We start from the raw sequence: 25897 nt of genomic DNA, 5'->3' as shown, positions 1-25897 counted from the left end.
ATAATTAACACAAGGCACATCGAGGCATTATTAGCCTCAATTTCAATCTATTATATATACAAAGTTAAAATTATACTATACTGAATAATCTTGCAAACCATTCCAAAACACAAAAGATAAAAGGACAATCACTAGAACACTCGTTTTACAATTATTTAAAACACAAATCAAAACCAACCCACGTTAGAAATGACTATGCTATACATTCCACAAAACAGTGAACAACTTCTGTTTGTGAAGAAAGAAGTGATCATCTATGTTTGTGTATATGTATAAATATACTTCATGTCTATTAAGCTTTAATGCAATGGGTACCTTGTAAATAATAGTAGATTTTTGTATATCACAAAGAACAGTTGGATTAAGAATGGTGGTCCAAAGGCCCAACATGGACATAGCCAACATATTATACCATTCAAACTAGGAATCTTACTGACAGACAGCTCCCTAATCATAAAAATTAGGCAACACACAAAAAAAACAGCCGTAATATTTACCTGAAAAAGCGATTATCTCTCTATTTCAAATATGAAATACAAGTAAAAAGGGAAGCCACCGCACTAAAGCTACCGCTATGCGCGGTGTCCGGGAAAGGGCCCCACCACAAGGGTATATCGTACGCAGCCTTACCTTGCATTTCTGCTAAAGGTTGTTTTCAAGGCTTAAACCCATAACCTCCTGATCACATGGCAGCAACTTTATCAGTTACTCCAAGTCTCCCTTCAAATATGAAATACAAGTGTATCTCATAAAATAAAAGTGTCAACCCAGCCTCATGAGGTCGGAGGGCTGACTGGAGCTGGGCTTCATAGCCTCAGGTTTCAAATAGGCTGAAAGTTTCCCGCCCAATCACGCCAATTCAGCGGGTTGGGCTGGCTTCATGAGCCAAGCCTTCTCGTGTTTGTTGCTTGTTTACCATTTTCAGTTAATTAATACTATCCTTGTAACTAATCACAGATATTATTAGATTAGAATACCAAAAGGAGTTGGATCGTCATAACTGAACTGAATTATCTTGCCAAGCAGTTTCACCTCTGAACTGAAATAGAAAGGCAGGTCATTCATTCTCAAGATAATAGGAAGGCAGGCACCGTTATGATACAAAGGAAGTACTCATTTTCTACCTGGTAGCGAACCATTACAGTACAAGGACAAAAGATTTATGCGAAAAAGAAGAGGCTTTTGCTACGCAATTCACAATAATAGGTCAGAAGATGCTACAGATATACACACGCTTGACTTGTCGAGAGTGAGAATATGCAATTAGCATTAGGAATGTCTACACATTGATGTTTTCTTCCTAGCATGCAAGAACCGCTCCATCAGTGGCAGGTGCTGATAAAGACGAAAGCTGCATATCATCTTCCCCGAAGCTTAGTTCGGCTCGAAAATTTTTGGCATCTGACATTTGTTTCACAAAACGAGTAAAGCTGTCCCAATTACGAAAATCAAACATGTTCCTGTCCATCCTGACAAAATTGAATGAGAATGTTGCCCCTCCTAGAACATCCGAGTAGAATTTAGACATCTTTAACACCTGTTGAAACGATTCGTAATCCAAGCTACTTGAAGAGCTTTCACCTTGCACAGGAATATCACATATCTTAGCGGCAAGTATAACTTGTCTTACAAAACCCTCGGGACTACTGACAGGATTCTTCCGCTTCTCTTCTGCATCTTGCATTTCGAAACATGTACAACACATGCTGAAACCATACCTGCCAAACACGCGAGCAATTGGCACAAAACCATCTCGAATTGATGTATTGTAGTAGCCAGCCGTTAGCTCAGATGGGTGAGACCGTGTAAAATAATGCCTGTGAATCCCAGCCACTTTCCCTGACAAATTAACTTCGATATCACGGAAGATGGTCTCTGCTTCCCTACAAATTCTCTCACAGTGAAGCAGCAACATCCCTGAGTACCATGCAAGGAAGAACTCTCCATATGGTGTGTTCCAAGAACCGTCACTTCTGAAAAACTCAGTGCCTTCAGGATCGTGCATTAGATTACCAGCACCAGTAGGTCCATGATTGGCCCACTCCCGCTTTCCCACCTTCTCAGCACAAGCATTTAAAGATGCAAGCATGTACTGCCAGTTCAAAAGAAGACGATCACAATTTTGGTTGGATAGGGATAACATGAAAAAAATCAATTGAGATACATAAAGTCATTTTTTTCGCACCTTATCATAGCATTGGAATTCACCAAGTTCAGGTTTGCGCCAAGTCCAAGCCTGCTTCTGTAAAGGGTATGAAGGATATCTCAACTCACCAGCAGGGCCCATTCCAACTTGGATACCCTGCAACATAAATTCAAATTGCATAGGTATAATACCATTAAAAATTACTAGGTAAAGCATTAAGTGAGCATTATACAGTTATGACGCCACCAAAAAATGGACTGAAGGTATCGCGGAAGCTCCTCATAAATTCAGTATATGCTTGGATTGGAGATCGTCCGTGCAGAACAGGAAGAACATCACATCCTAGGGATATATATTCCATATTCCGTCTTCCAAACCTGTCTGAATATGCTAAATCAGGATCTTTATCGATCTCTTCACGAACCCACTGAGGAAGAGGAATCCTAGCACCAACAAAAGGAGAAATTTTCAGATTGTGAATTATTAATTAGCAGCAATCATTTCTAGTGGAACTGAGGGAGAGGCAGACAAGATTCGGAGAGCACAATGCTTAAGAAGTTCAATAAGCCCAAGGGTGTAGGCCTGGTGGGTAATGAAGCGGGGGAGGAACCATGAGGTCTCATGATTAAATCCTAACAGAAAAAAAAATACTAGGTGATATCTTCCTCTTTACCTAAGCCTTGGCATGGGTACCAGGTACCCAGTGTAATACTTGAGCAAAGAGCAAGCTGACCCACACATCACCGTAATATTTATTTATTTTTTTTAGATGAAGTGTTTTATAAATCACAGAGGCATCAAGGAGATGCATAGTTAGAAAAGAGGAGATATCAGCTCATACAAAGATAACAAAACCTATCATAAGTCTAAAGAGCTAACGAAATGCAAAAAAGAATTTGGGTTATATACAGGGGTAAGATTAACCCAGCTGAACAGAGTAATAACAGGCAGTTGCAATACCATGAAAACATCTTTGATTTCTTTCCAACCATAAGCACCACAAAATACAAGCAGGAACCATAGACCAGATTTTTTTGATGGCTTTCCCAACTTTCCAAGAACTCCAACAGACAAAAAGTTCCCTGACAGTGCAAGGCATAGGCCATTACAGATCAACAAAAGAGAGGTACATATTCCACACATCTGTAACAACACCACCATAATAAGAAAGTGAAAAGAAGGATAGATAACTACCCAAAAATTGAAATTAAAAAAACTATAATTCTAATTCCAGTCAAGATTCACAAACAGAGGAGAGAGCAATATGGTATCTATTCTTGGATAGAGATAGTCCAGTGACTCATCAGTTCACAGAAAGGCCATCAGAAGACAAATGCTCTTATGGATAACTAAACAATTGCTCTCCATGTTCTCTTACCTATATCACAAACATAGCCAGACTAGGACCAGCTGAAAACAATGCTAACCATTGCTAGCAAAGTAATAATCAAACTCACTTCTCTACTTGTGCCGAAGAACTACCACCAATGACGAAATTAACCTAGTCATTGCAACGTTTAGCATAAAAACAGTAAATCAGTCTCAAGTTAATTATATAACTCCACAGCCTCTCAATATGCAACACGAATTTGGTGTACTAAAGTGCGGCTTATGAATGTGAGAATTGGCTTACCAATACCTCACTCTATTACCATGTTGAAGAATATGAGCATGTAGCCTAAAACATTAAGACAAACAACAAATACTGGGAAAAATGAATTGAATTGTTTGATTTCTCTTCAAGATTTCGAGATCTGAATAATGTCTACGAAGTAATCAAAAAGGTAAAGATCTAATTATATCCTTATAAAAGTTACATAACTACAGAAATTGGGGATCCCTCAATACTGACAAGTTACAAGTCTTAAAATATATACATAAATGAATTAATACTTCACGATATCATCTTCCCAGATGTTTTTGCCAAATTGAGTAGAAGATGAATTATGGCACAAGTTAGGTGGAGAACAGTAGATGCATAATACTAAATAAATTGAATACCAAGTAATACCAGAAAGAGGAACTTTGTTCAAATAGATATCCACATGGATGAGGTGGTCAAACTTTCTTTTCCGTCCATTTCTCCATACAGATTGTGCAAATTTCTTTTATAACTTTCGATGAAGCCAATCAATTTTAAAACATGAAAACCAATTTGTTTCTTTTCTCACTAATCAAATTGATTCAAGTACCTAACAAGCTAATCTCTTTGTTCCATATCATGTGTCCTTTCTATTTAGTTTATCCAGTAGTTTGTCCATTCTCATAAGCGAAGCTTCCCTTCCCTACAATAATTTTTAAAGTATCTACTCCTGAAAGAAAACTAACATGGAATCCATTCATATATTAAAAAGGATCTACTGTTTTACCTTGTTTGTGGATATTTCAAGTGCAGTCATAGACTCAATAGACTTGGTTATTAAGTTAAACCTCGGGGTCTAAAAAAGTTTGCTTCATCAATACAAAAAAAACGTTTTTCTAATATCTTATTTGAAACTCCATAGAGCATTATTCTTAATAAGTAATAGTATGACTATGAACATTTCGTTTGGAAGTTAATACGCAACTGTATGAAACTTCGCAGAATTAACAGAACTCGACTTCAATTCCAATAAATATGCCAACTGGTTCAATGTTAAGGAGAATCATTCAGTTGAATTCTAATTCAGGACAATCCAAGCAACTTCTCTTACTCCATTCTATTATGCCATCACTAAGTAAAGGTGTTGACAAGGACTAAAAACATTCTTCGCAAGATATAAGGTAAAATTAAACACATACCTAAGTATTGTTTCCAATATTCCGAACCACACAATCCATAAGCTTCACTTACTTGCTTAAACACCCTCCAGCAAAGCCATAATGGTTGCTAGAACCAAGGGTGAATTTATAGGCAAATTTATAGTGCACATGAGTAAATGATCTCTCCGCTAAACTAGGTATTATTTCCTAGAATTGATCTAATATTATATGTTGGCCCCGCGCACCCATAATCCAAGAAGGATAAATGGTCCACTTGGTAGAGTGCTAAGCTATTTAGCCGGAGGAGAAAGGGATCGATTGCCACCTAACCATATTATAGAAATCCTAAATCTGCGTCTAGCTAGAACACACACACAAGGAAAAAAAAGATACACTATTATGAGTCAAATGGCAAGCTTACTAGAACACCAAAAGATGCACATAGAAAGATGTGCATTCCACAACATTACAGACAAACATTATGTAAACGATTCAACTAATAAATGACAAACTCGAAAAAACTTAATTCATGTAATAGTCCATCATGCGACATACTACTAACAGCGGCTACACATTGTACTCTTTAAGTTAATTTGTTTTATGTTTTGAGAGTTATATTTATTTTTAAAACGCATCAATTGGAAACAAACATTTCGTTTTTCGAGTAAAATGTGCATTCGACCACATCACAGGCAAACGTTGTTCAAAAGATATAACCAATAAATAGGACAGCCCGATGCACTAAAGCTCCAGCTACGCCTGACTCCGGGGAAGGGCTAGACCACAAAGGTCTATTGTATGCAGCCTTTACCTTGCATTTCTACAAGAAGTTACTTCCACAGTTTGAACATGTGACCTCCTGGTCACATGGAAGCAATTTATTAGTTACTCCAAGGCTCCCTACGATACAACCAATAAATGATAAACTCAAACAATCTTAAATTCATGTAGAAGTCAATCATGTGAAATACTAGCAGTAGATTGCTATACATTCTATTCTTTGGGTTAATTCGTTTCGCCTTTTGTGAGTTATATTTGTTTTCGAAAACAAACAATATGTGGTAACCAGAAACAAGCAGTTTGCCTGAAGAATTTCAAAACGTGTTTCAACCAGAAGGGATCATCAGTCCCAGTACACCTTCAAAAGAGGCACATAGAAATGTGCAGTCGACAACATTACAGACGGACATTATTCGAAAGTTTCAACCAATAAATGACAAACGCAACGCAACTTAAATTCAGGTATAGTCAATCATGTGAAACACCACTTGCAGTAGCTAGACTTTCTACTCTTAAGTAAATCTGGTTTGCAGTTTGAGAGCTATATTCATTCTCAAAAACAAACAAAACGTGTTAACCAGATCCAGTTGAAGGAGAATCATTTAGTTGAATTCTAATTCAAGACAGTCCAAGCAGCTTCTCTTACTCCAATCCAATATGCCATCACTAAAACTAAGTACATGAGTTTGAGCTATATAAGCTGAACTTAAACACATATCCAAGTATTGTTTCCAACATACGGATTTCTGAACCACACAACCATAAGCTTCACTTTCTTAAACACTCTCCAGAAAGTCCTAATGCTTTCTAGAACACACCATTAAAAACTACACAATTACGAGTCAAATTGCAATCTTACTAGAAAACCAAAAGATGCATATAGAAAATGTACATTCGACAACATTACAGGCAAATGTTATCAAAATATTCAACGAATCAATAACAAACACGAATAAACTTAAAACACATGTAATAGTCAATCATGTGAGATACTACTACCAGTAGCTACACATTCTACTCTTTAAGTTAATCTGCTTCCATGTTTTGAGAGTTATATTCATTTTCGTCGAAAACAAACGATGCGTGTTAACATGAAACAGACATTTTGCTTGAAGAATTTCGGAAGGTGTACGAACCAGTAAGGATCATCAGCATCAGTACCACACTGATGAAACGCCATAACAGCTCTCACTTTCAAACCGAACCGTTTCGCCAACGCAACAATCTCCAAATACGCTTGCCAATTATAAACCCTAGGCGACTCCTTCTCCACTAATCCCCACCAAACCTCCATCACAACTCCTTCAACACCACCCGTCGCCAACGCACGAAACGACTGCACCATCGCTTTCTTCCTCTTCATCCTTCCCTCTGGAAAACTAACCGCATCAATCGGAAGTGTAATAAACACCGGCCAACCTTTCCGGTGATGTTGAGGTGAAACGCTGCCGTGTTGAAGCTCGTAATCAACATCGCCGCCGTCGACGCCGTCGGAATCGTCGGAGCCGTTGGAGGCGGAGGAGGAGGAGTTTAGCTGGCAGGATAAAGTGAGCCGGCTCCGAGAGTAAAGCCGAGTATGGATCGGCGTGAGCCGGAGAGAACGAGAGGGAGTTGAGTCGGTACGAGTAGTATAGCAAATTGAAGTAGCCGAGAATGATGGAGCCGATGGCGAAGCGATCGCCATTGTTGTTGAAATGCAAAATGGAAATGGTCTACTTATTATAAAAGAAGAAACCGCTGTGGAAAAATTAACCGCTGTGGAAGAAAAAAGAGCTAGTGTACTGGAGTGAACTACTTCTCATCAGTACACTGATGAACTTGTAGGGGTCGTTTGGTTGAGAAAGTTCCGAAATTAGTTATCTCCTCGTATATACAAAATAATTTATCTTATTATTATGATTTAAATATGGGATGAATAATTTTGATATTAACTAATAACTCACACAAATATGAGATAAAATATTTCTTTCATTTTATTTCGAGACTATATATTTTTTACATTTCAGATGAAATGATTTATTATTTTAATATTTTTATTTTTTATTTTTATTCGTTTGAATGAGAGTCTTAGAGTAACCGTTAAAATAATTATCATGTGAGAGATGGTGGTTACTATTTGAAGTCGTAAATGCAAGGTAAGGAACCAACGATGCATACTCTAAAATTTTGTGATTCAGTTGTTTTTCGGACTTCGCATATTGCAAAAACTTGAGTAAATTGAAATATTCTTTTTATTTGTTAGAAAGTTATATGAGGAGATGAAAATCATATTAAGAACTAGACTGAGAAATAAGTTATTTTTTTGAGTCAAAATTTTTCTTCCGAATATTCTTTTTCTTCAGTATTTCGAGACAAAGTTTTTGAAAAGGGAATATGTACGAAGGCAATGGTTGATGGATTCAAAGTTTACATTTTCAAATGAATAGTAAATTATGATTATATTGACTTTATAAATGAATATAAATATGTGTATATCCAAAATGGGTAAGCATTTAAAGTAGCATAATCATAAACTTTAAATTTCAAAAACTTTTGCCATCACAATTGTTTTTCCCACCACGATTCTTTCCTTTTTTGAGCAATAAATTTTTATTTTTTTTCATGAGTGTACTAGCTACATTTATGATTCATTCTAAGCCACTAATTTAGTGGGGACAATTTTTTATTTTGTTTTTCTTTTTGGAGAGGGCAAAAGTTTATACAGTAGAAAAAGGAAAATACATGAAGAGAAATTTGGCTCTAATGTCTATCTAATGTATTATATACATCTTATTTTTCTCTGGATTTAATACTTTCAATAAAAATTAGCTTATCTACTTTTGAAAATGTTGCACTTTAACGCTAAAGTTTGTCTCTACAAATCAAGGTTGCGCGAAATAACTCTTATCACGGGTTAATGGTTCAGAGAAATCAACACCATCAAATAATGATTCGATCTCAACCCGCACTTGGTACTGACTACAAGTTTCTGCCTTCTTTTTTAATATGTCTTTTTCTTCTTCTTTTTTCTCTGTTGGTTCTTCTCTATTATTTCTATCATTTTAGTGTTCTTTATGTGATTTTATTTTATCTTTAGACGAATTTCTTTTCCATTCATCATTGTTTGCTTCATCGATACGGAGAAATATAGAAAAATAATAGATTCAATAGATACATGTAATTTTGGGGGCTTCCTTTCCGCATCTCTTTCTCTTCTTCGATAGCAACATTAGACTTTGTTCGATTTGATTCTTAAAAGACAAAACCTAATAAAAATGATTTAATTGCATCTCAACAAGTACCAATTTGGTCCTATTCAAATAAAAAAACTAGATTCTTTCGATTCTTCATAGAACAAACTCAAATACGCAAAAATTAAAATTTTCGATTAAGATTAGTTCAACTGAAAAAATAAATATTTCTCCGTAAACTCTTTCAAGTTACTATCGTATTTTTTTATATGAATTCTGAGATAAAATTAAATAATATTAACAAACACATTTATTTTTTATTTTGTACTTTAATAATTCATGTTCAATTCATATAAAAAAAAAATCCATTTATTTTGACAAACAACAATAACTAACTTTAGTTATACTATTTATTAAGTACTAAATAGATCACTTTATAAAATAAAACACATTCAAACTCATATCCATCCCACATACATTAAAATCAAATTCTATATCTAACAACAATCACATTTTGGTAATTTCTTCTACTTACTATATCGCTCTCCATTGCCAAAATAGGGAAAATTTTCAATATACCTTCCTTTTTTTTTTTTTTTTTTTTTTTTTTGGTAAACTCAATATACTTACTATATCTCTCTATGGTCAAAATTTGAAACATTCCTAATGATCTCACACTGACACGTGTCCATAAATGAAATTGTATGGCCGTGATTATCCCAGCACAAAATGAACCCCCATTGGCGGAAGTATTTCACTCTCCTGTTCCTATTGGTCCACGTCATCAACAATGACATGATCCACGTCACTCGTTGAACCGAGACTCACTCTTTCTTCAGTTTCTCACACTATAAATACCTCCCGTAACCACGGGGGGACTCTCCATCAACAAATTAACAAAATTCTCTCAATCCTAAAGGAGAAAAAATCGTACGGATCACGCATTGTGTTGTTGTATATTTAGCTTAGTGTATTGTACCTTTGAAGGAAAAATAGCTATGGCTGGTCATTGTAGGCGAGGAAATTCGCTCTTCGTCCTTGCATTCGTTCTACTTGGTATAATTTCTGCTTCTATTCGCTTTATAGATCTGTTTTGATTTTTATTTTTTTTGAATTTTCAGTTTGTGAGATTTGATTTGTTATGTTTGACTTAGTTGTAGAATGTGAAATGTTGATTGTAGATCTGTTAGCTTTTTGCAGATTTGTGTGTTTGATGTGGTAGTTTTAGATCTGGCATTAGTTTTCATGCATTTTTGTATCTGTTTGAGGATTTGTATGGTGATTTGTATGATCGATATGGCCATTTTTTTGGCGCTTGATTATTTTTATTGGTATTGGAATTGAAAAGTCGCAAATAATGCTGTACCTGGAAAGTAATTGGTGTTTATATCATTTATATACATATATTCACAAACGTTTATCATATTTGCATTGCTTATTTGGTCATGTTATTTGTTTTTTTTTGTAATGGAAAGTGGAGAACCGAACAAAAATTTACGTAGATTTATTGAATCAATAATGGATTCGACAGAGTTAAGTGAGAAAAGCAAACTTGATTTCTTTGTTAGCTTTAGTACAGTTTCCAATTGTAGAATTACATCCTGTTATCAGATGCTGATCTAGGAATTCAGACACGTATCCTGAATTACATATATGTATTTTCCTGTTATAGGGGTGACAAGCTTTTAATATTGGTATTTCAATTCTATACTTGCTAGAATGCTGTTGACTAGGGATGCATATATGTGATCTGGTTCTGAATGATGCACATTTATAAGGTTTTTTTTCAGATCCTATGGATACTTGACACTTAGTTTAGCGGAATGATCCTTTAAATATGCTAAAAGTTGCTTCTTTATGCTGTTAGCTTATTTATGTTCTATGACCCTGACTGTTTCTATTGAATTGTGTTTGTATATTGACTTGAGTTGAGTGGAATATGTAGAAACTATTTATATAGCCATGCTGGATTAGTTTGGTATTGATAGGCAGAGTTGATTAACTGAGTGATTCATACTGATACTGCAGATACACTCACATATTGTCACATGACCCGGCCCGAGGCCTTGGCCCTGGCCCTGGCCGCGATGGGCATCCTGAACCACACAGGCCCGAGATACCCCTGTCTCTGCCCAACCCACTAGTGATATTGTCTGCTCTGGGCCTAAGCCCTCACGGCTTTAAAATGCGTCACTAGGGAGTAAGGCTTTCTCACTTATATACCCAGCATGCATCCCTCCTGTATTTTGCCGATGTGGAACTCCTTGCCCCACCAAATGGGATTTGCCTAGACTCAGGACTGAGGTTTGCCCCGCCTTACCGGGATTTGCCTACACTCAGTTTGAACTCTAGCCCACATCGACAGGGATGACACAGGAGCGGCTTTAATATCATTCTGTCACGACCCGGCTCGAGGCCATGGCAGCGATGGGCATCCCGAACCACACAGGTCCTAGATACCCCTGTCTAGGCCCAGGCCCGAACCACTTGTGATATTGTCCGCTCTGGGCCTAGGCCCGCATGGTTTTAAAACGCATCACTAGGGAGTAAGGCTTTCTCACTCAGCATCCCTCCTGTGTTTTGCCGATGTGGGACTCCTTCCTAAGTTGGGGTGTTACACATATGCACATGCATATATTCGTTCAGCTGTGTTATGTAATGTGTTTCATATAGAAGTCGAAGAGTCTGATGAGTGTTGTTTGTTATCTCACTTTCCCTTGAAACAGGCTGTTTTGCTGCACTTTCCATTGCGAAAGAGGAGGCTACCAAACTTGGAACAGTTATTGGAATTGATCTTGGGACAACCTATTCCTGTGTTGGAGTTTACAAGAATGGTCATGTCGAGATTATAGCCAACGACCAAGGAAACCGTATTACACCATCATGGGTCGCATTCACTGATAGTGAGAGATTGATTGGTGAGGCTGCGAAGAACTTGGCAGCTGTCAACCCAGAAAGGACCATCTTTGATGTTAAGAGGCTTATTGGAAGAAAGTAAGTACAATTGTCAATTAGTTTCATATGTTTTGTTATGGTTGTGTAATTGTCGTGCTTAGATGCGTTACCTTTTTTCAGGTTTGAAGACAAGGAAGTACAGAGGGATATGAAGCTGGTCCCATACAAGATAGTTAACAAGGATGGAAAGCCCTACATACAAGTCAAAATCAAGGATGGAGAAACTAAGGTATTTAGTCCCGAGGAAATCAGTGCTATGATTTTGACAAAGATGAAGGAGACAGCTGAAGCATTCCTTGGGAAGACTATTAAGGATGCTGTGGTTACTGTTCCCGGTATGTTGTTATCCAGTCCTAGTTGATCAATATTTTTGGTTTTTGTTTTCCTTTTCTGTCATTATTTAGAGTTAACTCTTGTTCGTCTCTGCAGCATATTTCAATGACGCACAAAGACAGGCTACAAAGGATGCTGGTATTATTGCTGGATTAAATGTTGCTAGGATCATTAATGAGCCAACGGCTGCGGCCATTGCTTATGGGCTGGACAAAAAAGGTGGTGAAAAGAACATTCTCGTCTTTGACCTTGGTGGTGGGACATTTGATGTCAGTATTCTGACAATTGATAATGGAGTGTTTGAGGTTCTTTCAACTAATGGTGACACTCATCTTGGAGGTAAGGATCTGATTGTAAATTTGGAATAGATGGTCCATATTTAACTCAATGAAGAAACTTCAGAACTGCCGTCTTATGAGATAATTATTCTTGGATTTTGTATTGTTATTTCTTGCAGGTGAGGACTTTGATCAAAGGATTATGGAATACTTCATCAAGTTGATCAAGAAGAAGCATGGAAAGGACATCAGCAAGGACAACAGAGCTCTTGGCAAGCTAAGGAGAGAAGCTGAACGTGCCAAGAGATCCCTCAGTAGCCAGCACCAAGTTCGTGTTGAGATCGAATCATTGTTCGATGGCGTTGACTTCTCTGAACCATTGACCCGTGCACGTTTTGAGGAGTTGAACAACGATCTCTTCAGAAAGACGATGGGTCCAGTGAAGAAGGCAATGGAGGATGCTGGGCTAGAAAAGAAGCAGATTGATGAGATCGTTCTTGTTGGTGGAAGCACCAGAATTCCTAAGGTGCAACAACTTCTTAAAGACTATTTTGACGGCAAGGAGCCCAACAAGGGTGTAAATCCTGATGAAGCAGTTGCTTATGGTGCTGCTGTTCAAGGTGGTATCCTTAGTGGAGAGGGTGGAGACGAAACTAAAGGTACATGATCTAATTAGTTTTCTTGCCTTAATTTGCTTATTGGTTCTGATTATGTGTGAGTTTGCTGCTTTTACTGATTGATTGTGCGGCATATATTTCTTTTGTGCAGATATTCTTCTCCTGGATGTCGCTCCTCTCACCCTTGGTATTGAAACTGTTGGTGGAGTCATGACCAAATTGATCCCTAGGAACACCGTTATCCCAACAAAGAAGTCCCAGGTCTTCACCACTTACCAAGACCAGCAGACCACCGTCTCCATTCAGGTATTGCTTTGCTTCATGTTTGCGAATCCTTTTTAACTCAATTGTTCAGAACTGTTCATTAACCTTTGCTCTGGTTTGCTCCGATTCTCACTGTTTTTCCTCCACATGTCGATGACAGGTTTATGAAGGTGAAAGGAGTCTTACCAAGGACTGTAGGAATCTAGGAAAGTTTGATCTCACTGGAATTCCCCCCGCTCCAAGGTCGGTTACGTTTCTTTTCTTAGATAATTGTACACAACTTCTTGAAATCCTATTGGGATCTAAATTGGAATCCTGATATTGTTTGAACAGAGGAACCCCACAAATTGAGGTGACATTTGAAGTCGATGCCAATGGTATCTTGAATGTCAAAGCAGAAGACAAGGGTACTGGAAAAGCAGAGAAGATTACCATTACAAACGACAAGGGACGGTTAAGCCAAGAAGAGATTGAGCGTATGGTTCGTGAGGCAGAAGAGTTTGCTGAGGAAGACAAAAAGGTGAAGGAGAGGATCGACGCCCGTAACAGTCTTGAAACCTACGTGTACAACATGAAGAACCAAATCAACGACAAGGACAAGTTAGCTGACAAACTGGAGGCTGATGAGAAGGAGAAGATTGAGACAGCAACGAAAGAAGCCCTCGAGTGGCTAGATGATAACCAGAGCGCAGAGAAAGAGGATTATGACGAGAAGCTCAAAGAGGTCGAGGCAGTCTGCAACCCAATCATCACAGCTGTTTATCAACGATCAGGTGGAGCCCCAGGTGGCGGCTCATCTGAAGAAGATGAAGATGGCCATGATGAGCTGTAAGCTATTTCTGAAAGAAAAAAAAAAAACCTCCATACCTGAAAAGGATGTAGAAATGAGGATATATAGAATAGGTTGAAATGAGTTTTGTCATTTGTTAAAGCAATTCTGAGAAATCTCCCTTCTTCGTTTAGTTTTTTTAGGTGAAGATTTTAGTCAAAGGAATGTTTCTTATTTGTATGTTGCTTCGATTTGTTATGAAATAGAACTTCAGACATTTGGTTTATTGCATCTTTATTTGACTTTTTGAGCACCAATAATCTCTGAGTCCTATTTTATCCCAACTTATACTGTTGCTTACAAGTGCCAATACTTGGAATCTACTAATACCAAAGTTGCATAATTTTTGAGTTCATATTAAGTTCTAAATCATTGTTTCGATAAATGATGTAATAAATCATATTAAGTTCTAAATCATTGTTGTGCATTTATTAAAGATTTGAGTTTGTAGTTTTAACCATGTAATTACTGTATTATTACTCAATCAGATGATCACAATTATGCACCAGAGAGTACAAGGTAATTGACATAAAAAATAGTATACACGGTAACCATTTACATGACCGGTTAAATGAATAACTTAAAAGTTTGGTTGGAGAAATTCAGATGGTTATTTCGACACAAAATGTGAGAGCAAATCTGTCATATATTTTAGTCGATAAGATGAAATATTACTTAATCAAAGATAATGCAAGACATGACCTGATTTCGCAAGGCAGGCAAAAAGGCATGTATATAATTCGCAGGGCATTAAGGTATGTAGTGTATAATTCGCAAGGCATACATACGTATACAACTTATGCTCATCCTACAAAATTCTGTATGAAGATGCATAATTTTGTGGGTTCTGAAATAAAACTTTTGCTTCTATGGCATAACTTGTACCTTAAGGCAAAATTAAAGGCCAAAATTTAAAAGACAAAAACTAAAGACCATCCAAAATAGGGGCTTGTGCAAACGATGGGGTTTTCATTATTGAGAATTGTTGCAACTGATTTTGTTAAATACAGGAGGAAAGTAAAGAGTAAATTCAACATAAATTAGACTTTGTGAAGACTGATGAATACTTTGGAAAGCATTTGGAAATCCAGTATCTCCTTATCAGCTGCATCATTAGCTAAACTGTATAAGTTAGAATTAGAAGCCAGCTCTTGGATCACCCGAGCCTGCGGCCACAACTCCCATCCCACCATCAGCTGTAACGTGCACACGTTCCCCCTCAGTCGATTTTGTAAGAGCAATTTTATCACCATCGAGCTCATTCACAAGTTCATCAATCTTGCGAAATTGATAAGGCCATCGGACATTGTACAGGAACTGGCGCAGATCAAACCTATTGTCCTCGGGTGAATAACTCTGCAATATGAAAAAAGTCATATGCTTCTCTAATGAGACATCGCTGACAGATTATATGGCGGTTTTATTTTTATTTTACTGTGTAATGACGGTCTAAGATAAACTTAAACGGAGAGATACAATCAGTGGAGACATAAACGAATTCAACTTGCTTAGGATTGAGATTTGGATGATGATGATGCTTTTCTAATGAAACACACAGAACAAAAGCACTAAAATGTTGCATGGATGAGGAAACAAGTAGGTAGCCAATATTGGATTTAAGCTGCATGGATATGGGAACGAGTAGGTATCGATAGAAAAATAGATGCATTTATAAGTTCCCATATACGCATTTGTAGACTTAGTGCATATGTTTGAGGTATCCGTGAAGTACCTACCTATACCCGTGAAGGGATGAGCTTGAGCCTAAAACAAAAAAGTTATCTCATGACCTGAGGAATGCCCAAGACCATATAAAAGAGGCTGTGAGACTATTCTAACAATACCAGACAGATACTTCATGACAAGTAAAGGATCCACGCAACATAGAAGTGAAGTACCTCGGCATGATATGAAGGCGTCAGTACGGTCATCTTGTGTCTATTGATGGAATAGTATTTAAAGAAGTATTTCACTTTGTCGGCTACTTCTGCAGGCGTCAACTTTGTACCCCATTTGTAACACAAATTCTGCAGTATGATCATTCAGTACTTGTCAAGGACTACAAAAATATGTGGACGTATGATCCTACAGCAAGTCTGATTCCATAATGTAATGCAGAATGAAGATGACAAACCTTAAACATTGATAGGGGTCCACAGCGGAAAATCTTGCGCAACCTTCCATACACTGAAAGTTCATCATAGGTCATGCCCATATCCACTTCATCCAACTGTTCCACAAATATTGTAATGTAAAGCTTTTAATTGCACTTGATCACTTCTTCATACATAACCAAACTCCAAGTATTAGTTTAAAAGATGAGAACTTTCATGCGAAAAAATTGTAGAATTTATTTAGTCAAGATAAACTCGAGAAAGAGGGTGACCCGGCGAAATGTGAAAAGTGATGGCAAGATGCTACTCAGAACAGCAAAGACCCCCTTTGTCAGACCATAAGTACATGAGAACTCTCCAAAATGAAAGGATAAGAAAATACTAGAAACAGGAAATACGGTCACCTGCATTACTAGAAAGAACATCATAAACTGAAAATTGGAAGTACAGATCAGATACCTGACTGTAATTCGAGCGTATAGGCTCCAATTCAGCAGTGGGCGGTGCAGCTTCAATCTCTGCCAGGGATAAGTAACCAAGATGAACAGCAGCCCATTTCAGAAATCTTCGAAGATCCGTTTTACTGATACTTCCAATTGGATTTATATCTGCTGAACTACAATCATACTGCAAAGATTGACAGTTATCACCACGATATGTGTTAAGAGCAAAGAGAGAACAGTGAAAGGAAAACCCTGAAAACAATTTGATACTATCTGTTTATTTACATGCTCCAAGCATAGAAAAACAAATACAAGGAGAGTTCAAGCCAGCTGTGAATCAATTCAAACAGCACTACAGCTGTAATTGCCCCAAATATCCTCGGTTACCAAGATGCTATAATAGGATAAATGCTGTTAATAGTGACACAATATCAAAACAACAAAAGTTTCTTCTACCTTTGTCAAGTAACCACGTAATGCTTCATCCACATTAGAGCTACCTAAAACCAGATAAAAACCAGGTTTGTTATGGACCCATGGAAGCAGAGATGCTAACATGAATGCCAGGACCATTCGGACCCGAGCTTGAATATTTTGCAACCCTAAATTTTCAATGTTTGATCCCCCATCAACCTGCAAACAAAAGAATCAGGTCAAGATTGCACTGTGAAGCAACAGCTTAGTCTTCATTCCAGACATGGTTTCTCTTAGTCCAACCAACTAACAGTTGGCCAGACAAATGAGGTTAAAGGTTTCAGTTAAGCGAACACATACAAGCAAATAATTAGATAATGGTAAACTTTATTTCAAACTATTCTACCTTGTAACGTGGACGTTTTCCAGTGAGTGTTTGAATTAGGGAGATTAGAGAAGAGACCACTCCATCGATGCTCACATTAAGATGCCATGATCCTATCTCATCAGCCAATACCTTTGCCCGAGTTGTTGTGGCTTCTGAACTGTCACATGCATACACTATCAACAACACAAGTTTGGCCCACTAATCAATTCAAATAGATCTTTTTTCAAACATAGTTGGATAGGATGGCCCTTATGTAAGGATTCTATTGCCCCCAATTTTATGAAATACAAGATGCTCATTGACTGATAAGAAAATTATTTCCACTGAGTTCTGGAAAGAACAGTGTAAGTGTTCTCCAGGAGAGAAAAAGCATCTAGGAGTTCTCCATTGAAGAAGACATCTATGAATCAATAGAAAAGGGCTGAAATCTTATATTCAGTCATCTACTTTGGTTGGAAATGATCATTCTCAGTCTAATTTACTCAACCATATAAAAGTGAAACATGCAAAATTTAAACCCTTAAAGTACAAAGCAAAGGTGTCATTAGACTCTATGGGAATATGCACTTCTCAGACTGCTGCTGAGTCCCTTGATATTAGAGAATAAATGTCATTTAAGAACGAAACATAAGTAAGGTTGATCCTTAGAATTCATGAGGAGGGTATCAGCTTTGATTTAGTAGGCAATAGCATGACAATGGGTCCAGCCAAGAGTTCATGATGACCAAATTCTCATATTAGCGAAGTTCAAATTTCCTACATTTATTAAGATGACTAAAAAGGCTCCCAGTTCTGTACCAGAAGTATGCTGCCAAAGGCCAGGCAAATAAAAAAAATTGCCAACTGAAAATTACCAAAGCAGCTATAAAGGAGTTAATTATTACTTTTAGTTATTCCGTGCCAATTAAGGAACCATAGAATACATATAGATCAGAACAGAAAATCTGGAAAGGATAGAATAATGGGACTTTGCTGACATTCTTACCTATTTTCAGATCCCATGAAAACTGTGTAAAAAATGCGCTTAGCAAATTCTTTGTTATCCGTTGGAAACTGACCATCAGTGTAATGGCCAATTCGAATGGCATCTGCTTTTATCTGCTCGTCACCTTTTGCAATTTCTGCATTGACATCACAGATAATTAAACTAGAATTAAAACAAAGCTCAATATTCTGCTAATCATCAGACATGCTGGTCATGCTATTGACTTTGTACTTTTACGAAGAAATAGACACTACGAGCAGCATGTTGCATTGTTTAAGTCATCACAACATAAATGAAGACATAGTACACGTACTGGAGAACATGCAAGAATAATAAGATCGTACTCATACAAAATGCTTGCCAGCCCTACAAGTTTCTAAAGAATGATCATTCACTTGTAGGATACTAGGATTTAACTTCCTAAGGTGTTGCTGAACTGAAAATGCTATAGCATGAAGAAATTTAGGAGGATCCTTGATTTGTCGTATTCGTGGTCAAGGTTTTAGATCCAGGTAATAATTTTAGTAATCAAACAGCACAACAATTATCTATCATTTTCCGCTGGAGGCTATTGGTTCACGTAAGAAACTAGCAGAAGGTTCAACCAGCTATAGGGGATAGTGTAACATAACGACTGCATTTTCACCCTGCACTCTGAAACTATGGAAAAACATATGTACTATGACAACAAGACGAATGTGAAAGACTAGTTACAAGTACAGGAAAAGAGCTAGAACACAACAATATATATGTTTAGAAGGGCAGGGAGTTCAATAAACCTTTTACTACAAGCTGGCACATTGAACCAACTATAGCAGCAACGGAGGAACTATCAGCACCACCAGAAAGTGGAAGCAGAAAACCAGATGCACCACTTCTTCTAAGATAATCCCAAAGCCAGCAAGCAGGTCCAAGTGCTATTTCCTCCTCAGGAGAGTGGTATCTAATCTGGAAACAAAAGCAGTTCGCTAACCCAACTTAATCAAGCAACGGAAGAATCCACAAGACATTACTAACGAAACAAATGGCTTAAGATGCAACAAAATTCAAAAGAAGATAGAACTAAATGTAGTATATAAAAATCTGAAATATAAAATGCTTTGAAACATTCAAGAAAGAACTAGATGGAAGTTTAACCCAGTCTTTTTCAGTAGATGCGATGAACCCATTTTTAATTTTGGCCTAGGATGTGAAATATACTTCAGATTGAAAGACTGGCAATTGAATAGAATCATGTGATCAGAGATTGACGGAAATGGAAATGATCAGACAATTAAAACCTCCAACACCCTCTCCCACCCCCCACCCCCGCCGCGCACGCTCAGGCAAGGTGAGAGAAGGTACGAACAACTCACCCCTGAAACAAAGAGACCCTCTTTCTCCTATCCACAAATATTTTAACAAATAAGAAAATATTTCATTTGGAAGACGCTCACAACAGCTTCTTGTGACTAGGAATACACCAAAATCTGTTTATGAAAAAGAGGGAAGGGCCTTGCGCATAAGGTTTTAACTCCGCAGAGCTGCTTAAACAAGAAGACAGGAATCAGTACAAGAACATATGTTGGTTTTCAAAACCATCGACCTTACACAACAACTTACCTTGACTGGACTTGAAAGTGACATTTGGAGGTTAAAAGGTTGGCAAAGCTTGTAAGGCACAAATACTTTGGAAACTTTAGCTTTACAACTTGCTTGCTCTTGAAAGCTACTGACAGATGATCTGAGACTTGCAACCTGGTACAAAGGGGAAAGTAAGAACCATTGTCATTTAACTAAATGGATAAATAACAAACCCCAGACATTTCAGCAGCAAAAGATTTCACGAAACTATACACACAGCAATGAAGCCTCCACAAAACGCAAAATATGTTGAAGTTCATACCACCACATTGTGTTATTTCTTTCAATAAAACAGCTCTATATATCAAGATTTGGCTCTTGATTTGCAGGCATATCAAAATGCAATGGTTTCCTTAAATTAGTTAAGCTGGAACAATGTGGAATCAGAATGAAAAAGCACGGATGAGCAATTAATACATGCAGATTACAAGGTTGAGATGGATTAGTAATTACGCCATAATCTGATCCAATTTGTTGGCATTAGTTTGGTAACTGCAAGAGAGACTTCGGCATCCACTTACCGACTTGCAAAAGAGGAACAAGTTAATGATGTTCACAGCAACATTTTAAGATATTGAGGTCAGAATTCTAACATACCGCATCTAGATCAATTTGAGCAAAAACCATTTCAACATCCTTCACAGAAAATTGTGAACCTTGTGCTACCATATCTCCATTTACAACAACACAAGAACATCCATCTGCCAAAGATAATGAATTATGAATAAAGGGTCATAATAAAACTGCTAAAACAGGTTACCAAAGTGAGTTAAACACAATTATCTTCATATCACCTAAGCTAAGAAATACAGCTTATATAGATTACTACTACAGTACATTAGGACAAAAAGCAGGTCTGCTACCATAATAGAGACGACCACCATCGCATCCTTGGTGATTACTGTACATGTAAACTCCCCCTCGAGTATGTGTGGCACTAATAAAAGCACGATTTCGCAGATCAAGCTTTCGCAATTGATGATGACTTCCACTTGCATTCATAAACACTTCAACACCATTCAATGCAAGCTCAGCATGAGGAGGTTGAGGAGTAAAGAGTTCTTCACAAACTTCAGCTGCAACAGATCTGAAAGCAACATTAAAAGGGAGCTTAAAACCATATAAAATGGTGGGTAAGTCGATAATATGCAACTTATCTATTATTACACATGCATGAGTTGTTTGATTGCTAAGTTCGGGAATGCGTACTAAGTAAGAGAAATCTCCCACGATATGTGGCCACAAAAGAATTTAGGCTAGACAGAAAATTTCACTTATGTTTCTGTTACTCCAACTTTCGTTTGTTAGAGAGTACATTGCAATCAAGAATGTTATCCTTTTCCCATTTTTTTTTTATTTGCAAAAATAAAGAAGTTCCACAAAAGTACTCAAAAGATAACTTAATGTCAAGCTACTTCCTAAATCCTTCAACTTATGTCAAAATATTTCAAATCACAGAAGTGTTTACAATGATTAAACTTAGTTAAATAGCCTTTTTCAACCGCTATGGAAATCATAAGGAATGACAGACACCGACATCACGAGTCTCTACAAAATGGGGCTGAAATTTTGTGGAAGCTGGAGCATAGCTCTTTTCTAAGTGGCATCTATACTCTAGTAGATGAAACAATTAATATTATAACAACTTAAATGATAGGTCAAAGATAAAATAAAACTAAATAGAGCAATTAAGTTCTCTAGTAAATCAAGTAGGCTAATAGCCTGTTTGGCCAAGCTTGTAAAAATCCGCTTATTTTGGAAAGTGTTTTTCAAAAACGTATTTTTGGTGAGAGACAGTTCGTGTTTGGCCAATAAATTTAAAAAACACTTTTGAGCAACAACAAGTGTTTGGCCAAGCTTTTCAAAAGTGTTTTTAAGTGTAATTTTCTCAAAAGTGCTTTTCAAAAAAGTGGTTTAAGGGAAAAGCTACTTTTTTAGCATCTTCAAAACAACTTCTGCTACCCCAGAAGCACTTATTTTCTCTGGAAATCTTGGCCAAACAACTCAGATTTTAAAACTAAGCACTTTTTGGAAGGAAAAAAAAAAACACTTAAGAAAAAAGTAAGCTTGGCCAAGCAGGCTATAACTGTAGACAGACCATCACCATAAACTAAGCAGCCAAGAGGACGCGTACATTCTGTTTTCAAATCGCGTAATTCAATGCAAGCAAGAAAAGAGAGGCATAAAGCAAAACAATAACTAGAAACAAACACTATGAACGTGTAATGATGACAGGGAGGACAATAACATACGTGTCTAGAAACTGGACATAGCCATAACCAAAAGGTACTGTTGTCTGAGACAAAGCATCTGAAACTTCAGTTGGGAGATGGAAGTCCTCAAGATGATCTTTTGGTTTCCATGCCGTAAACCATCGGAGTTCTCGATAGTTGCCATCATTTGCCAGCCACATTTTTGGCCTTATCATGATTATTTTTCTGTTTAGGCACAAAACTTGACAGTTGTAACGTTCTGAATCTTTGATAACAGGCATACCGAAGCTACACAATATGCCATCAGTCCAATCTCCTAACAGTAGTTCTTTTAAGCATTCCCAACTGCAAGTTTGTGAAGAACATTACAATCAGGGAAAGAGCTCAAATGGTAATTTGATATCCTCAGGAAAAGCTATTCTCTACTTTTTCTGATGCCAACTTGTCAGCAATTTTTTTTTTTCAAAGATCAACAAATATATCAATGACGAGAAACACTGATGATATCACCATAATTGAATTGCTGCACTTGCCATCAAGGAAGGCAAAACTAAGGGAATTCCATCTCGCACGAAACAATAGCAGATTATGAATACCAAATATTCTCATGTGCAATGTAATTAAATTAAAAGGAGAGATAAGATAGATATCCTGGCATAGGACATCCTTCATCTATCTCCTTCCTCCAAAAGGATAAAGCAAGTCATATCTAGCCGATATCTAATTGTTGAATTGACGTGTGTGCTATACGGAAGTCTGTTTCTTTAAAAACTGCTACAAAAATTCTTATGCACCAAAGCATTCCAAGAATGCCATTTTTACAGAGGATAAACCTGTATATAACGGATGACAGAGTATGTGCAAAACAAATGGCAACAAGCTTCATCGGCCATGTACATAGTAGTGACAAAGCTAATTTTATATAATGGCAGTATCAGTAAGAAACCTCCAACCTGCTAGAATTTGCATGTGTTTGAAACATATTTAAAGTTAATCCATGCAATTCTCATTTGGGAAAAAAGGAGAGCAGAAATAGTCCACATTCTATACTTGATCACTATCAATCACTATCAACATACCTAGTGTAATTCCACAAGTGGGATCTGGGAAGGATGTATGCAAACCTTACCACTACCTTTGTGGGGTAGAGAGACTGTTTCCGAGTCCACATTCTTTACTATGCCAAAATTAATGTGATACTCCATTTATCTCAGTATGTTTCGAGAATTATACAATTGAAGTAGATGATGTATGTATATGCTGTTGAATTGTATGAACTAAGAGCCTGTTTGGACTGGCTTATAAACAGAAGTCATAAGTTGAGAATCCTAACTTTTGGATTATTTTTGGTACTTTGGCTTAGAAACAAGTGCTTAAAAAGCATTTTTTAATCTTATTGAAACACAAACAAGTGCTTAAAAGCTACTTTGACTTAACAACAACAACACACCCACTGTAGTCCCATAAAGTGGAGGTCTGGGGAGGGTAGAGCGTACGCAGACCGTACACGGTTACCCCTACCTCAGAGATAGAGAGTTGTTTCCGATAAACCCTCAGCTTAAGGAACAACAGATGATAACAAAAAGTACCGATAGTAACATAACAGAAACAACAATAAAATAGTACATTAATCGCCATACAAGAACCAGCAGGAAGTAACAGAAATTGAAAATACAAGAAACTACAAAAGAAATACTACGACTAGTAATATGAACGGACAACAAAACAACGCATGGCTTCCTACTTTCACTTAAAAACACCTGAAATAAGCCAAATCAAACAGGCCCTAATTTATCTTAAGTTTGCATTTTTATCGATCAGACATTCCAATATTTATCAATTTCAGGCGTATACAACAATAAAAATTCAGAAAACGCTAAGCAAAATCAAACTACGAAAAAAAAAAAGAAAGACAGAAACTTACGGTAATAGACCTCAGCTCAAGAAAAATAGTTCAAAGCAATCCAGGGAAAAAAAAACAAATTACAACAACAGCATACTCAGTGTAGTCCCAACAAGTTGGTTCTAGGAAGGGTAGAGTGTACACATACTTTACCTCTACCTCACCCGTAGAAATGACGTTACCGACAGTCCAAAAGCAGTCTAGAAAAATACGTAATGAAAGTACAAGAAACAATATATAGTAATAAAAACAACAAATAGTGTAACAGAACAATACTACAATAATATAACACTTAACGAACTACACAAAACAATAACAATAGATAGAAACAATACTACAACAAAATAATATTATAATCTAACTACTCGAAACAATAGCTAGTTACAAAAACAAAACACCAGATAGTAGCAGAAGCAATTCTACGACAAAATAATACTAAAATCGAATTACACAAAACAATAAACAGTGACAAAAACAAGTAGTAGTAACATAACAATACTACACAAAATAAGACTATAATTGAACCACACAAAACAATAGACAGTAACAAAAGAACACATAGTAACAAAAAGAACAGATAGTAGAAGCAAATAAGTCTACGTTTAAGTTTTGTACACCGTGAGTATTTTATTACATAACCTGCTATTGCCAGGCTACTCAACGTGCAATAGCGGACCAAGTACCTGAATATAGTGAACAAAACTAAAATTTTAAAATAATACTATAATCAAAGTACACGATAAAACTTACGAATGAGCAACAGTATCGAGTTCTAAGAAATGATCTTCACAGCCATAACCAGTGATTTCAAGCTCAGGTCCTAGCCTTATCATTGCTCCAACAGCTTTAGCTTCGGTAATTGATTGCTTAATGTTCTTCAAATTGCAATCGAAATCCATTGCCCATTGGTTCAAATTACACGTTGCTACTTTCAATAGCCTCATCTTCAATTTCTCACTTTCTCTAGAAAATCAAAAATTTCAAAATTTGTATTAAACAAATTCAATTGATAAACAACAAGAAGACCTCACTATCGACACTCGTATCAAGTAAAATAAATTCGATTGATATTTGTAGGACAATGAAAAGTGAGTTTATTAGTTTGTGGTATTTATAGATTATTTTTATTTTTTTTTGTAATATGAATTTTGGTAGGATAAAAATTGAAAGTGGAAATTTGAATGGACTTTTTGACGCACCGTTTGAAGGGTTTATATGAGTGGAAGTCCAAAGTGTAGGGAGATATTTGAGTTTTTGACACGTCTAAATACAAATACACTCAGCACAACAATTGTTTGATTTTTTATTTTGGAATATTTGGGTGTTGCAACTTGCAAATAGTTGAAAAAGATTAATAGATTCCTCTTAAAAGGAGAGGAAGGAAGAAGAAAAGAAAAAATATTTTATGTCTCACACGAGATTTTTGAAAGTGAATATAGACAAAAGAAAGAAAAAAAGTATTTTGATGAAAGCTTTTTCTTAATTTTATTTGTTTTAATATGCTGGAATTAGAACAACTTTACATATATTATACTATATTCATATACTAGTATATTATATCCACATAAATGTGTGAATTGAAAATATGATTTATATTGTTCGGGGTCAATAGAGCATGTGGATTTGACATGAATGTGGCAATATTTTAAAGAGCTCAACGACATTGAATCTAACATAATTTAGGCATAGACAGAACTTCA

The 25897-nt window shown here is 36.7% G+C and overlaps 3 protein-coding genes across 3 annotated transcripts; 1 reads left to right on the top strand and 2 right to left on the bottom strand.

Moving 5' to 3' along the window:
* Positions 1-1040: 1040 nt before the first annotated feature.
* LOC107863891 (beta-amylase 1, chloroplastic) lies at positions 1041-7534 on the bottom strand. The gene is made up of 4 exons (XM_016710083.2): positions 6805-7534; positions 2379-2589; positions 2186-2302; positions 1041-2092 (listed from the first exon to the last, which is right to left on the bottom strand). The coding sequence occupies exons 1-4, from the start codon at positions 7350-7352 to the stop codon at positions 1301-1303; spliced, it is 1668 nt and encodes a 555-aa protein (XP_016565569.1). The 5' UTR covers positions 7353-7534; the 3' UTR covers positions 1041-1300.
* Positions 7535-9427: 1893 nt separating this feature from the next.
* On the top strand, positions 9428-14345 carry LOC107863884 (luminal-binding protein). The gene is made up of 8 exons (XM_016710072.2): positions 9428-9894; positions 11565-11832; positions 11914-12128; positions 12223-12465; positions 12584-13063; positions 13173-13327; positions 13446-13528; positions 13619-14345. Exons 1-8 carry the CDS (start codon positions 9837-9839, stop codon positions 14115-14117), a joined length of 2001 nt encoding a protein of 666 aa, XP_016565558.1. The 5' UTR covers positions 9428-9836; the 3' UTR covers positions 14118-14345.
* Positions 14346-15063: 718 nt separating this feature from the next.
* Positions 15064-25629, bottom strand: LOC107863875 (glutamine-dependent NAD(+) synthetase). The gene is made up of 14 exons (XM_016710061.2): positions 25397-25629; positions 24948-25160; positions 22334-22639; positions 20945-21168; positions 20679-20782; positions 20061-20195; positions 19238-19406; positions 18459-18594; positions 17492-17630; positions 17128-17304; positions 16688-16855; positions 16249-16344; positions 16013-16141; positions 15064-15470 (listed from the first exon to the last, which is right to left on the bottom strand). The coding sequence occupies exons 2-14, from the start codon at positions 25139-25141 to the stop codon at positions 15252-15254; spliced, it is 2196 nt and encodes a 731-aa protein (XP_016565547.1). The 5' UTR covers positions 25142-25160; positions 25397-25629; the 3' UTR covers positions 15064-15251.
* Between the last annotated feature and the right edge of the window lie 268 nt (positions 25630-25897).

This window comes from Capsicum annuum, chromosome 1 (genome assembly GCF_002878395.1).
Source record: "Capsicum annuum cultivar UCD-10X-F1 chromosome 1, UCD10Xv1.1, whole genome shotgun sequence".
NCBI classification, from domain to species: Eukaryota; Viridiplantae; Streptophyta; class Magnoliopsida; order Solanales; family Solanaceae; genus Capsicum; species Capsicum annuum.
Note: the sequence above shows the minus strand (reverse complement) of the source record. Positions and strands in the feature narration are given on the sequence as shown.